This window comes from Tursiops truncatus, chromosome 20 (genome assembly GCF_011762595.2).
Source record: "Tursiops truncatus isolate mTurTru1 chromosome 20, mTurTru1.mat.Y, whole genome shotgun sequence".
NCBI classification, from domain to species: Eukaryota; Metazoa; Chordata; class Mammalia; order Artiodactyla; family Delphinidae; genus Tursiops; species Tursiops truncatus.
The window spans coordinates 42,152,236-42,167,231 of NC_047053.1; the positions used below are offsets into that span (position 1 = coordinate 42,152,236).

The 14,996-nt window shown below is 54.7% G+C and overlaps 1 protein-coding gene across 1 annotated transcript in view; it reads left to right on the forward strand.

Moving 5' to 3' along the window:
* The window catches only part of CRHR1 (corticotropin releasing hormone receptor 1), a 50,790-nt gene that overhangs the window by 24,690 nt on the left and 11,104 nt on the right, over positions 1–14,996 (forward strand). The window contains exons 3-4 of the mRNA XM_033847846.2: positions 8,351–8,470; positions 13,083–13,168. Of these exons, the coding sequence (XP_033703737.1) occupies positions 8,351–8,470; positions 13,083–13,168 (206 nt within the window). The remainder of the gene's footprint in view (positions 1–8,350; positions 8,471–13,082; positions 13,169–14,996) is intronic.

A 14,996-nucleotide genomic window follows, 5' to 3' on the forward strand; every position in this document is an offset into this window, starting at 1 on the left:
AACTAGTAAGTGCTGGAGCTGATTTGAGCCCAGGAAGCCTGGCTCCCAGATACGTTCTTTAGCACCGTGCTCTACCCCTCCTCGATAGAAAATACTGCTTAACTGCAAATATTACTAATACTTGTATAACTTCACCATTTACAAAGTGCTTTTGTATAATAATCTTATTTCATCCTCACAAGAGTTTAAGATGAGATATTTGTACAGATGAGGAAACTGAGGCGTGGGAGAATTCGGTTTTTGGGCTCCTCAGGCCATGCCTTTTCTAATCTGGGGTGTGGTCCTTGAACCCTCATCCTGGTCCCTTTACCCAGGGTCCCGGGGATGCTGCTGCCCAGCGAAGGTGGAGAGGTGCACCTGAGGGTCTTTGAGAGGCTTGTTCTTTGGTGATTCATTTTCCTCTGCAGGTCTCTCTCCTTGATTCAATCCAACTCATTAACTGAGCACCTACTGTGCGCCGGGCCCCATGTTCCCTGGGAGAACAAAGAGGAGCTCACAGTCCGGTACGGGAGTCAAGTGCATAGACACACGTGCTATGAGGCGCAAGGCCCGCGCTGTTGGAGAAATGGCCACCACGTGCTAGCAGGGAAGCAGGGAGTTTCTGAACCTGGGCCTGCGGGGAGAGGAGGCTTCCACAGCTCCAGGCAGCTGCCCCCTGGCCTGCTGTTCCCTCAGTAGGGTGGGGGTTGGGGGGCGAGAGAATGAGCACCAGACCTGGAGCACCGACTGGGTTCCCATGCTCATAGTGGCGCTCAGTCTTGTCCTGTGTGCCCTAGGGCCCCCCACCGACAGCCACAGGGATGAGTGCACCTTTGACTCCCTTGAGCCTCACTTTGCAGTTATAGAGTAGGGCTGACACCTGCCTCAAGGATCTGTTATGATTAAATGCACTATGTTTAATGGCAATATTTCACAAACTGTAGAGTGCATACCACTACTGAGTACTATTTATTATTGTTGGTAAGAGCAGGCTTTTAAAGTGCTTACTGTGTAGCTGCAATGAGGGGCAGGCACTTGCCATGAAGTGCTCACTACAATGGAGGTGGCAGGGAGGTTAGATCGGGGTGGTGTGAATCCCGGAAGCCTTCCTGAAGGAAGAGGCTTCAAGGCAAGTCTCTGAGAGACTCTGAGCAGGGACTGGCAGAGAAGAGCCAATGCTCTGAGCCGAAGCTAGAGTTGACTGAGGACTAGCAGGTGGGTTTGGTGGAAGAACAGGGGAGGGGTCGGGAGGGGAGAGCAGTAAGCCTGGGGAGGTCCTGGGAGCCCAGAGCATCTGCCTGCAAAGTTGGCTAAGCTGGGCCATGAGGAACAGAAAGTTCTTGAGCAAGAGTCTGGAGAAAGACCGAGAGGGAAGAGACCTGCTCGGAGGCCTGGCCTGAGAAGAAGCTACCCCCGATCCCAGCCCCTTGCACGGCGGCCAGGTCAGTCTCCACTGACTCGCTTATTGTGCTCCTGCGCAGTGACATCCCTGAGCCCACGAAGGTGTCACCTGTCCTTGGAGGCAGCAGGCCGTGATGAATGTCATTCATTTCCCGATGACTTGTACTCTGTGCCCCTACCCCCAGCCCAGCCCAGCCTGCCTGGCTTCAGGGCACGCAATCCATCACCCTCCACAGCAGCCTCTGAAAATGGGCTGTTTGTCTCCAACGCTAAGACCTACCCAGACTGATGGGCACTGGTAGGGACAGATGGTGAGGGTGGGGTGGAGGGACTGAGACAGATGGATGGGCGTCTGGCCGGGGTGGCTGGCACTGAGCTGGGGCCTTTGGGGGGCCTCTCACATGCCAGGAGCAGGGAGAAGGTGGGTCCCCAGGGCTGAGGCTCCATCCTGTGGCAGATCACAGACCTGACAACTCATAAAATCATGGCATGAATATGACGATGCCAGAAAGTAATAGAATTATTGACCCATGACATCAGAGATAAATGGAATCATAGCACTGACAAGGACCCAGGGTCATCTCCCGTCTGAAGGTCATGAATGATTATAATAATTAATGTAATAACTAATAATAACAACTAATGTTTACTTAGTGCCTATTGTATGTTAGACACCATTCTAAGTGCTTTAATCTCATTCAGTCATCAAACAATACTGTTAGGAATTTTATTTTATTTTATTTTTGCGGTATGCAGGCCTCTCACTGTTGTGGCCTCTCCCGTTGTGGAGCACAGGCTCCGGACGCACAGGCTCAGCGGCCATGGCTCACGAGCCCAGCCGCTCCGCAGCATGTGGGATCTTCCCGGACTGGGGCACGAACCCGTGTCCCCTGCATCGGCAGGCGGACTCTCAACCACTGCGCCACCAGGGAAGCCCAGGAATTATTTTTATCATCATCTTACAGAAGAGAAGCGTACAGCTCAGAGACGTTACGTAATTTGCTCAAGTACACGTGGTTACTAAGCAGCAGCCCCAAGATTTGAATCAAATGGCCTGATTCTGGACTTTCCCGCCACCATGTATATGGTCATCTGGAAAGTCGCAGTACCCAGGGCCCACTATGGTCAGTCCTCCAGGGGTGCAGAGACGCCCCTGCAGTTTCCCATACCTATACTGGGTTTACACACAGCTCCCAGTATTCCTCAGAACCTAGTATGTGCCTGACACCGTACTAGGTGCAACACTGAAGAGCCCATAGACCCACAGGACGGGAGGCTCCCACCCACTTGTCCTGATGAATCACACACCCTACAAAGGTTCTTTTCTGCCCAGCCAAGGAGAAGACAGTCCAATGACAAAGTGGCTGAGCAAAGAGCAGGACTGTCTGCCTGGCCTCTCTATGCCAGGTGACCCAGGCAGAGCCCCTGCCCATTCATCCCAGCAGCACCTTCCTGGAATGAGCAGGCATGTGTGTTTCAGAGGCTGCCCTTGGGCCCCTTGGCGCAGCCTTGGCTAAGTCTCCCCCCTGGGCTTAAACCAAACAGGGGGATGGGCTTCCCAGCTGCAGGGCTGCTGCCACGTGCCCACCTACCCTAGTTCATTCAGAAGCCCCTGATGGGAGACCCGACATAACTGGGGACAGGAACCAGGTTCCAACCTTTCTTGGAAGTTATCTGCTATGGAAAGATCTGCTGAGTACATTTGGACCCTGAGCCTGATGGGAAGGGAACTATATCATCTATTTGGGGGAAGAAACCACCCTCAAAGGGTTCTTTTCTGTTCATTAGAGCAGCCCCCCCAGGACTCTGACTCAGCAGGTGTTTTTCAGAGGCAGGTGGGAGCCCTTCCTACTGTTCCTCTCTCCTCTTCCCTCCATTTGCAGGGATCTGGGGCGGGCTGACCACAGTGCTCCCATGAACACCTGGAGTGTCGGCCCCCATGCATCTGCTTTGCGCAGATGTGGGGAAGGAGGAAGATACAGGACCAGTTTTATGGGTTACTTTTGGCTGCACCCACCCCAGCCCCAGAAGAAACTCTGTGGGGATCTAGCTGCCCCATGAGTGAGGGGGGTGAGCCACCAAGCGACAGGAATGTTACTGCCTCAGACACACTGAGCACACACCTGCCTGAGGGCCTTTGTAGCTGCTGTCCCCTCCAGAACCCTCTTCCCCCAGGTAGGCACACAGTTACCTCTCTCACTTCCATTGGGCCTCTGCCTAAATATTAGGACCAAATTAAAATAGCACTCCTGTCAGTCTTTATCTCCTTACCCTGCTTGTTTTTTCTCCATAGCATCTCTCACTGGTTAACAGGTACGTCTGTCTGTCTGCACACACAACCCCAACCCCCAACCCTGTAGACTGACAGCAGGGCATTTTTTTATATACAGCAGGTTCCTATTAGTTATCTATTTTAGACATTAGTGTATATATGTGAATCCCAATCTCCCAATTCATCCCACCCCACCCCCACCCCCACCCGCGCTTTCTACCCTTGGTGCCCGTACGTTTGTTCTCTACATCTGTGTCTCTATTTCTGACAGCAGGGCATTTATTTTATTCATTACTGTATCCTCAGCTCCTAAAACATTTTTTAGGTGGTCAGTAAAACTTGTTGAATAAAGAGCAAAGTCTTTATTTCTCCCCACCTATTACTTCACTGAGCAGGAGGGGATCCTGGTGACGGGTCTGCACGGGGAGGAGTTGGGTCCTAATAGTAACTCAGGCTTCGTGCTGCTGGCTGGTAAGTCTACCTGGCTATTTGCAAGGCTGGTTTACTCTGGTCCAAAGTGCTTCTCAGCCCAGAACTATGCTACCCAAGGGGGAACATAGCCCCCAGGAGAGCAGGAGAGACGCACATTTGTATCAGTGGGACCTGGGGAATCGCAGTCCAACAGCCCTGACCTCTAGGTCCTTATAGCCCCCATGCTGAGTGACACCAGGACTTCCTTTCCTTCCTTCTCCCCTTCCCAACTAGGAAATCCAGTCCCTCCCCACCCACAGCACCTCTGAAATTATTTTTCTCTGTACCTTGTTCTCCTGGCTTTCTGTCTGCTTCTCCCTGTTTTATTCTCAGTGTCTTTTGTCTTCTGTTTCCTCTCTCTCCCCCTCTCTCCTTCTCCCCTTGTCCCCTCCCTGCTTTTCTTCTCCTCAAAGAGTGATGGAGTGAATTGAATGGGTGGCATGAATTTCATCAAGTGCCCTTCACATTGCCTGGTACAGAGTAGTGTTCAACAAAGGCCGTTTCCCCCGGCCCCCCAAATCCTTCCTTTCCTCCTCTTTTCCCTCCCTACCTCTCTCTTGTCCGTCTACTCCCTAAAACCAAGAGGCCAATTCCGCTTAGAACTTTCTAGCCTGTATTTGCGCGTCGTAGCCCGGTCGCCACTCCTGATTGGCCCTGTGCCTCTGGCCGCACCCCTGCTTGGCTCTTCTCTCCCTCGGACCCCGCCCTCTCTGGAGCCCAGGCCAGCGCGCAGGGGCCTTTTCTTTCGGGGGGAGGGGCAGCGTTGTCCCCTGGCCGCTTGCATTTAGTTTCTCTTCTCCATTCTTGCAGCCTCTCTCTCCCTTTCTTCCCGTCTCGCACCAAGACTTTCATTCCCTCCAGGATTTTCTGGGCTCTTCACGTAAAGGTCATGTCTGATGCAGTGTTCCCCCGCACCACCTCCACGCAGCCTTCTGTGAGCGTCGAGGGACGGGAGGAAGGGAGAGAGGGAGGCACTACCGGAGGAACCCAGGACACAGAGACCAGTGCACCCAAATGCTGAGAAGGCCAGTTGCCCAGACTGGGGACTGCTGTGGTGCAGTGGGAAGAGCCCTGGGCAGGCGTCAAAACCCACTTCTGCCTCTTAGTGTCTATGCGACTAAGGATAAGCAATTTGCTCGGCCTCAGTTTTCCTATCTGTAAAACAGGGAGAATTAGCGCCCACATTGGCAGATGGTGTGAGACCCATAGTAGGTGGTATGGAATCCTAATCTGTACCACGGACTAGAGGCAGAAAGCTCTACCCTGCCCATTCCCACCTGCATATCCCCGACCGGCCGTGGGTGGGGTCAGGCCTCTGGGCATTGGCTGGTACCTGGTCCTTGAGACCAGGAGGGCCATTGGCTCAGCAGCCGGTCCCTGCCTCGGCTGTGGCCTGGTCTTGGCTGTGGTTGGTGCCCAGTCCTGCCCTGCCCTCTGTTCTTTTCTGAAGGGACTCTGGGGAACTCTCCAGGGCGGGGGAGGGAGGGCAGATGCTACACTGAGAGTGGGCCTTAGGCAAGTTCCAGGTACCACTGTGACATTCCATTTCATCTCCCAGTGCCTAGCTCAGGACATAATGTGAATGAGTGAGTGAATGAACAACCTCCTGAGGAAGGTTATGAAGTCACATGGTATATGTAAGCGCCTGGCAGGTGCCTGGCACACAGTCAGCCCTCAGTAAATACTGCCCCCTTTCCCTGCTGCCTCTTTGACTGTTCTCCTCCCTGTATTGGCAAACAATGTGGTGTAATAGAAAGAACACTTGATTTAGAGTCCCAAACACCTGGTTATGAGTCTTAGTTCTTTCACGCATTGACTCACGACCCTGGGCAAGTCACTTACTTCCCTGGGCCTCAGTTTCCTCATCTGTAAAAAGGGAATAATGAATCTGTAAATTAAAAAAAAAAAAGGGAATAATGATATTGCAGGGTGAATGAGGAGCAAACAAAATACATGAAGAAGGCCTTTGGAGAAGCAGAGCACGGTCCATTATACTATCCCTCCCTCCTGACGGCCACATGCCTCCGTTTCTCCCCTCCTCCAGGCTCAGCACGACTGGCATGACCCATGGCAGATTAAAATCTCAACCTGATTTCCTCACTCCCCTACCCCCATCACCTCTCTGTGATGTCATTCGTGGGGGCCCCACTGTGGCACAGCACCAGGGCTTGGCCCACCCCTGCTGCCTAGCTGGCTGTCTCCTCGTGTCCATTAAGCCCCAATCCAGATTTCTTTCTCTTTCAATTAAACCACTTAGCCTCGAAGCCTTTGGCCCTTGAGCCCAGATTTGCACACACATCCTATGAATAGCTTTGATTAGAAAGAAAAACCAGAATTTGGTACAAGTGTTACTCAGCACTGCCCTGCATCCAGCAAGTAAGGGATGCCAGTCTAACCCAATGCTGTTTCCTGAGAGACTGGGCACAGGCTCAGCTGGGGGGGAGATGGCAGGCGGGCCCCAGCCAGGGCTTAGCAGCTGCTGATGCCCTGGACTGGAGATGCCACCCCTTCATTGGCTCGTGGCTCTCCCTGGCTTGTCTGTACACTCTATGGCCAGTCTCAGGTTATTAACCTCTCCCATCGTGATGGACACACTGGGTCTCCACAGGACTGGTGTGCCAGCCTTGAGAGGAGAGGGGCATGGAAAGTCAGAGAAAGAAGGAGCAGCATCAGGAGGGATGCCAGGACTGTCCTCAGCCCAGCCCCCACCCATTGGAGACCAAAAACCCCCCACCTTCCCAGAAGTGTTACTGTGGCTTCAGCTCTGCTCCAACACACACACACACACACACACACACACATGCACACGCACGCTCCACTCCAAAAAGCTCTTAATTAAGGGCAAACATTTGGAAGGGGATTTTGACATCCTCTCTCTAGTCCAGTTGTTCACATCCTTTTCTGAGTCACAGACCCCTTTGAGAATCTAATGAAAGCCATGGTGCCTTTCCCAACTGCATGTATAGAACAAATTTTTCATTTAATTTCAAAGTCTCTATGAACCCTTAAAGCTTCCAGTGGCCTGAGATTAAGAATTTCTGATCAGATCCAACTACTTCATTATCGATAAAACCTAAGGCTCAGAGAAGGCAAGAGACTTGCCTACAGTCACACAGCAAATGAGTAGCAGAGCCCAGTCTGAAGCCAGGGTTCCAGATTACTGATTCCTTTCCACTCCCCCACGTGGTGTCTCCCTCCCTTTTTTCTCCATGGTCCCCTTCTCAGTCAGTCCTCTCCTAGGTCCCAGCACAGACCAGAGCACGAATGTTCCGTAAAAGTGGTTATCAGGTGAGCTGGAAGGTGGGCCAGCTTCCTTTAGCTGGTTCCTCCCTGCAGGTCCAGAGCAGATGTCGTTTGGTTCTAGAGACATGTGAGGGAACTGGGTCAGGGGTTGGCTGGGTCTCTTCTGAGCCATTCCAGGCTGTGAATTCTTTTTTTTTTTTTTTAATATTAAATGTGGGGATTTTTTCCTTATTTATTTATTTATTATTATTTTGGCTGCGTTGGGTCTTCATTGCTGCACGCAGGCTTTCTCTAGTTGCGGCGAGTGGGGGCTACTCTTTGTTTCAGTGTGTGGGCTTCTCATTGTGGTGGCTTCTCTTGCTGCGGAGCACGGGCTCTAGGCACGCAGGCTTCAGCAGTTGTGGCACTCAGGCCCTAGAGCACGCGGGCTTCAGTAGTTGTGGCATGCAGGCTCAGTAGTTGTGGCTTGTGGGCTCTAGATTGCAGGCTCAGTAGTTGTGGCGCATGGGCTTAGTTGTTTCACGGCATGTGGGATCTTCCCGGACCAGGGATTGAACTCATGTCCCCTGCATTGGCAGGCGAATTCTTAACCACTGCGCCACCAGGAAAGTCCCATGCTGTGAATTCTAAGAGCTGCGGTCCAAGTAAAGGGCCAAGAGAAATGTCCTCAGGCTGCAGAGCAGGGGACCTGGAGCACGTCCAGCCTTCCTCTAAATGCCAGCCAGGATCTCGACTTTTAACACCACCTCCAGCCATCTCTGTTCCTCCTCTGCTCTGGAACCCACATTGTCTCCCTGGTGCCATAGCATCAAATTCAGATTCCTTTCCCTGGTGTCTCCTCTTGAGAAAAGGAGCTCATCTCTGCACTGGGGTCATTGCTCCTGTTCTGTCCCCAGATGGCTTGTGAATGTGGCCCAGTGGGGAGGGGGGTGGGACACTGCAGAGGGGATGTTGCTCTGCCTCACCAGCCGTCTCTGCCCCCAGGACTGCAGTGCAACGCATCCGTGGACCTCATTGGCACCTGCTGGCCCCAGAGCCCCGCAGGGCAGCTGGTGGTTCGACCCTGCCCTGCCTATTTCTACGGTGTCCGCTACAACACCACAAGTAAGGGAGCCCGTGGAGGGCAGACCATCTCCTGGGAGGTGGGACAGGATGGGGAGAGCTTGGGACTTGTTGGAGGTGGGAAAATAATAACGACAATGACAGTAATAATAGTGCCATTCGTGGGTGCAACGCCATTGACCAGTGGCCAGCTCTGTGCTCTGCTGGGTATCCTGCTCGTTACTACTGATGCTCACGATACCCTGGAAGAGGCTACATGTGACTGTGTTATATAACTAAGGCCTCCGAGGCTCGGCGAGGTTAGGGAAGTTGCCCAAGGTCAGCAGCTGGTAAGAGGTGAAGCTGGAATTTGCATCCGGGTCTGTCTGACACTTTCTTCTGCAGTTGACAAACTGGGTTAACGTTGGCATGAGCCGTGAGGTAGGGCAGAAATCATCGGAAAGCCCTAACTTTGCTCAGAGAGGATACCAGGCCTATCCAGGGCCCTCCAGCCACGAGATGGGTGGACTCAGAGTTTTCGATCCGTAGGCAGGGGGCTTGTCCTTGCATGTAGGCCCACAGGTGGGGTGGGGGTGGGAGACGACTGCCCCGGGCAGGGTTTGTTCAGATACTTGATCCCCGTGTAAACACCCTGCTCCCCTGGGGCCCTGAGCCTCCACCTCCAGGCTTTGCGGCTTCTTGCTATGCCACCTGTCACCCTCAGAATTAATCTGCTCTCCCCTGTCAGTGCCTCACAGCCCCTGCTTATCAAGAGGCAACAGCTGCAGGCCAGGGGCCCTGAGCTGTCTGAGGGGAGGGTGGGGGGTTCCTTGGGTGGGCCCTTGGGATCTGGTGGGCCTGAGCTCAGAGCCCCCCAAGAGGTGACAGAGGGGGACCGCAGACACCAATTGTGACCTTCAACACAATTTTCCTCTCTTATGGCCCTCTGGCCCCTCCTCTGAGGATGGAGAAGGCTCGATGACGTGGCTTCTTAAGACTCTGTCCAGCTCAGAACTCCCAAGTTCCTTCTCCTGCCCCTCTCTTTTCTTTTTTCCCAGCTGGATTAATGGGGTTCGGGTTGGGGGCCACAGCCAAGGAGGGGTGGGAGGGCCCTGGGGAGGTGTTGGGACTGGGCGGGAGGCTGGAAGAGCCAGACCATGCAGCTTCGTGTGTCTGCAACTGCACCCTGGACACCAGGAGGAGAAGAAAGCCTGGAGGAGGTGTGGGGAGAATGCAAGTAGGAGGAAGGGCAGAAGGACCTAAAGGAGAGTTTGTGTATCCTGCCAGCCTCTAACTTGGGCCCATCGTAGTTGGAAATGCAGGCAAAGAGGCTAAAAATGCCCAAGGTCACAGGCTTGGAGGCAGCGCCGGAACTGGGGAGCCAGAGCCCTCCGGCTGTTCCCCTCAGCTCCCCAGAGAAAGGCAGCGTTAGGGCTGGTGCTTGCTGGGGCACGGGAGGGCTGCTTCCAGGAGGAACCCCCCCAAGTCCCCTCACCAGAGCACCAGGTCCTGTCACTTCCACCTCCAAAGTGAGTCTCATGTCTGACCCTCCCTGCCCTCCATCCCCAATGCCACTGCCCCGGTCCAGGGTACCCCAATCTCCAACCCTAGTTTCTCATCTGACCCTGTCACACCCTTGCTTGGAGTCAGCCCTTCTGTGGGTCCCCATTGCCCCCATGGTCAAGTCCACCCGCTAGCTACAGTCCTGCCTACCTTTGCAGCCGGTCCCAGCCACTCCCCATGAACTACCCCCACTCTTGTCCCCAAAGGTGACTTGACGTGCCCCAAATAAACCTTTAGTGCCTGGGCGCATATAACTCAATTGGGCAGCCCTGCCATAAGTGGAAGCCGGGAGTCTTGGGTTCTAGTCCCAGCTCCACCTGTACGCTGGTTAAGGAACCCTCTGCACTGGCTCTTCCCGGGCCTCAGTTTCTCCACCTGCAGGATGGGTGGTGGGAGGTTTGGGTGAGGTGCTCTCTCGGCTCCCTTGCGCTCCCCTCTGTGATCCCAGGAGGGGAGATGGAAGAGGTGATGGTTACTTGACGTGGGGGCAGGGCTGGAAGACTGCCCTTTCCAGGTGCCCCCAGTGCCAGAATGACGAGGAACACCCGTGTAATCAGTAGCGACTGGGAACGCAGAATCGTACCTAATCATTAGGCGCTCTTTAATTCATTACCGACGAGGTGCTGCCAGGACCTCTAGGCCTTCCCCTTAATGGCCTCCTTCCCACTGCATCTGATCTTCAAAGGAATGGGAAGCATTTCCCAAAATATCCATTTTCCCATGACTCTCCAGGAGGACTGCTCAGCTCAGCAATTAAAGACAAGGAAGTCGCCTCCTCCCTGGCAACGACTCGCGGCTTGTTGGGCCTGTTTTCTTGCAGGATCGCCTCCTGTAAGCCTGCTCCCTCTATGACCCGGCCTGGGAAGGACTCCAGGCTCCTGCCCCACCTATGGGATTCAAAGGGGAGCTTGAGCCAAGGGGATGCCTCCCGGAATCCCCGCCAGGGCCCCCTATGATAGCGACAAGCGACATGTTCTGAGTCTTAGGTAAGGTTATAGAAATATAGCTCCAAGACAATAATGGTAAGAATAACAGCTCACACCACATGCCAGGTAGAGCTCCAAGCACCCTGTATACGTCAGCTAAAAATGCCCCTCAACCATTGAGGTAGGAACCCTTGTTAGCACCATTTCTGTCTTTGCAGATAAGGAAGCTGAGAAGTCGTGGGACTCATCCAGGTTCACACACAAAGCTAGTGGCAGCTGATGGCAGGATTCGAACCCAGGCTGTCTGGGTGGAGAGCTCGGAACACGACAGTATACTGCCTCTCTTAAGGCAGCAGCTCCCACCCCTGCCCTCATGCCCCTTCGCACCAGATCTCTGACCCCAAGTCCCTTTCTTTGAAGACACTATGGAGCAGCCTCTGGTCCCAGGCACCTTCCGTCCATGGCAGACACACTGGTTTCCCCTGCTTCCGTGCCTCCCCACAGGCGTCCCCGAAACCCCAGCCACCGAGCCCTCAGCCCTCTGGTAGCTTTTTCCTCATTCAGCAGTTAGGAGGGAATCGGCAGCATCTTCAACTCTGCCCAAGGGCTCAACTCTGCCGAGACTCAGGTCCACTGGCAGGGAAGCTGAGCAGAGCTTTAAAAATCCAGTTAGCCTCAGTTCCCCACTGGTGTGCTGTGCGAGAACAGCCTCTCGGCAGAAGGGCTGAGGGGCAGCGTTAGAGAGGAGGTCTCAGCCCGGCAGCCCTGGAGGCCAGGCCGGGGCTGCCTCTCCTGGGGAGGCAGCCGCAAACCCACCTCCCACCCCATCCTCTCCCTCCTGTGTGGTGATGCCAGCAGAGAGGCAGGTACCAGGCTGGACGGCCTCTTGGGGATCAGCTGGTCCAGCCCTTCCTCTTACACGTTAGGAGAGGGTCCTGAGAGGCCAGCTGGCCGATGGCACTCACGCAGTGGGGGCCCCCGTTCTGCCTCTCTCGTGGCGCTCTGCCACTGCTGGGACTGGGACTCAAGCAGCTTCCGCAACCTCCTTCGGCCCTGCTGGGGGGGGTGATGTGAGGTGAAGGTCAGTGTGAGCCATGGAAAGGCTGCAGCAGGCGAGGGGCTCCGGTGGAAATGGCTCAAGCCTCTTCCAGCCAGTGCTTCCTGGTGTCAGGACCAGAATTTACTCAGGGAAACATATTTAGAGCTACTGATGCCTGAGAGGGGTACAGGGTGGAGCAGGGTGACCTCTGCCAGCAAAGAGGAAAAGACTCCAGATTTGAATCTCCCTTGGACCCCACCCTACTGGGTTTCAGGGCCCTGGTGTCCCCGGGGGGCGGGCAGGAAGGAGGGTGTCCCAGAGCCCTGAAGCCAGGCCTCAGTTCAGACCACAGGCAACTCCCAGTCTCCTTAGAAGGTGACACGTTCTGGCTTCCAGGCTGATGACTGCTTGGACCCCCCCACCCCTTCCCGGGCCACATTCCTGCCTTTTTTTCCCAAGTGCCATGTGCCAGGCTGGGAGCCAGTTGGAGCGGATCCTAATTACGAAATAATTGCTACACGAGACCCACTCCCATGACATCCCCCAGCACATCTCCCATCTCCTGCCACCTGTCATCTTCTGTCCCGAGAGACCCCCACCACGGATGCTCCCACTACGTGACCCTCCAACATAAGGCCTGCCGTAGGGAAATGCCACCCTGGGGACCTTCCCTAACAGCTGCCCTGTGATCCCCACCCCCGTGAGACACTGCTACCCTGTGAGACCCCAAAATGGGAGATTTCTCAGAAGGGTGCCCACTGTAATCTGCCCCACATAAGGGCTTGCAAGGAAGCAGGAAACGGCCCGGTGAGCTGGTCAGGCCTCTGCCCGTGGGCCAGTCCCGTGGGCATGATTGTGCCAGCCTGGGTGGGCAGAGCCATGGCCCCGTGGGCACGCATTGGGGTCACCACTGTACCTCTGTGGGGGGCCAGTGGGCAGAAAGAGGCAGGAAGGTGGAGGTAGTAAGAAAGCTCCTCCCCCCAGCTTCACCCCAGAGCCCCCCAGCTTCACCCCAGAGCCCCCCAGCAAGCCGGCTCCTGTGCTGGCCCAGAAGGACGGTTAGATGGACAGTCGAATGGACGGACAGATGCTCAGTTACTCTTTGGGAGAGGAGCCACGGGTCACTTTGACTCTCTTCTTTTTCCAGACAACGGCTACCGGGAGTGCCTGGCCAATGGCACCTGGGCCGCCCGCGTGAACTACTCAGAATGCCAGGAGATCCTTAGCGAGGAGGTGAGGCTCCGAGCCAGCTACCCTGTTGAGGGCTGGGCCTGGGCCCCCAGCACGGCTCTGTGCCTGCTACCAGCCAGTCGGATGGGAGAGCCAGAGGCTGAGAGAAGCCAACTGGGGAGCCAGAACTAGGCCAGCCCGTGAGTGGGCATCCTCAAGGGAGGGTGAGGCCAGAGGGCAGCGGGCAGGCTCTGACAGCGGTGAGTTGAGTCTCCCTCCCTCCCTCCCTCCTTCCTAGCTCACTGGGACCGGTTCTCATCCGTTTACACCCCACCCACTGGAGTGACACATCCAGGTCCAGCCAGGGTCCTGCGTTCGAATCCGGGATGTGGGTGGGAGGAGCCATGGAGCTGGAAAAAGCCCTTGAAGAGCCTTTCAAATATTTAAATGTTTTTGAGAAAGACGTTGCTTAGACGCAATACAAAATTCAACAGGTACAAATGGGAAAACAAAATAATCTCGCTCCCAGCCCTGTCCCAGCCACTGGGCTCCCACACCAGAGGTCACCATTCTGCCAGTTTCTTAAGAGTTCTTCCAGAGGCAGTCTCTGCATAGGCAAGCAATTATGTATATATATTCTTTTTTGTTTTTCACCCAAACGTTGCCTATTATACACTTCGTTCAACACCTTGCTTTTTTCATATAATCGTCCGTCTTGGCGATTGTTCCGTATCAGTACGTAAAGAGCATCTTCGTTCTTCTATTTTACATTTGCATAATATCACATTGTACAGATGTTCCATAGCTTAGTTAACCAGTCTTTATTCTCATCTTTGCTTATGACAAACAGTGCCGCAGTGAATAACGGTGATGTTTGGCAGACGCATGGGCATATCTGTCGTTCTGTGTTGCTGCCACCTCCGTCCCCCGTGTCTCCTCCCCGACATCTCCACCCACCCCTTTGGCGGGTGCTGAGGAAGGTGGGAGTCATGGAGAGGGAAGAAGGAGTGAGCAGAAAGGAAAGGGCAGATGGGAGATGCCCCCAGTTGTCCAAGGGCCCCAGGCTGCTGGGGCGTGGGAGAGAGGGGCTGGTCTAGGCAGTTCCAAGAATTCCAGTGCCTAAAAGATCTAACCTGGAAGGGACCTTGGAGACCCTCCATCCCATCTCGATCTGCCTGGGGATAAGAATCATCCCGCGCGCTTGTTCAAATACAGGGCTGCACCCAACATCCGATAAACTCTCCAAGGACAACCTGGGAATCTGTATTTTTAACAAGTGCAGGGGGGAGTGTGGGGGAGGGGTGATGGGGAAAAAGTGAGAAACTCTGATCTAGGGTAACCCATTCACCTTACAGCGAGGGAGACTGAGGCCCAGAAAGGGGGAGTGACTCACACAAGGTAACACAGCCAGCGTGAGGCAGAGCCTGGACCCCGGGGCTTTGGAGGCGGCTCCCTTTGCCCAGAACCAGGGACTTGGCGTGCAGTGAGGTTGATGGTGGGAGAACAGCTCTCCCCACCTAGCACTCTGCCCATCCCCCCCCACCCCACGCATGCCTGGGTTAGCCGCTCCCCCAGGCTGCCTGGCCTCACATCGCTGAGATACTGGGGCTCTGCTGTCTCCTTGTAGAAGCTGCAAAGGTAGGGCAGTGCTTAGCCCAAAAGAATGACACGCTCTTTAGTAGTTCTGCTTTGGCAGACGAAAGAGTTACTTGGGATGCAGGGCGAGAGGCTTCCTGGCATCTAATGTCACACAGGCCAGGCCGTATGGTCCACCCCAGGCCGGGTGGGTTGGCCCAGCTCCCCAGTGACCTGACCTGAGCAAAGATAGCCCCCAGGTTGCTAAGCATCTACATGGTGAGCCAACCCCAGAAGTCCAGGGCTGGGGAGGAAG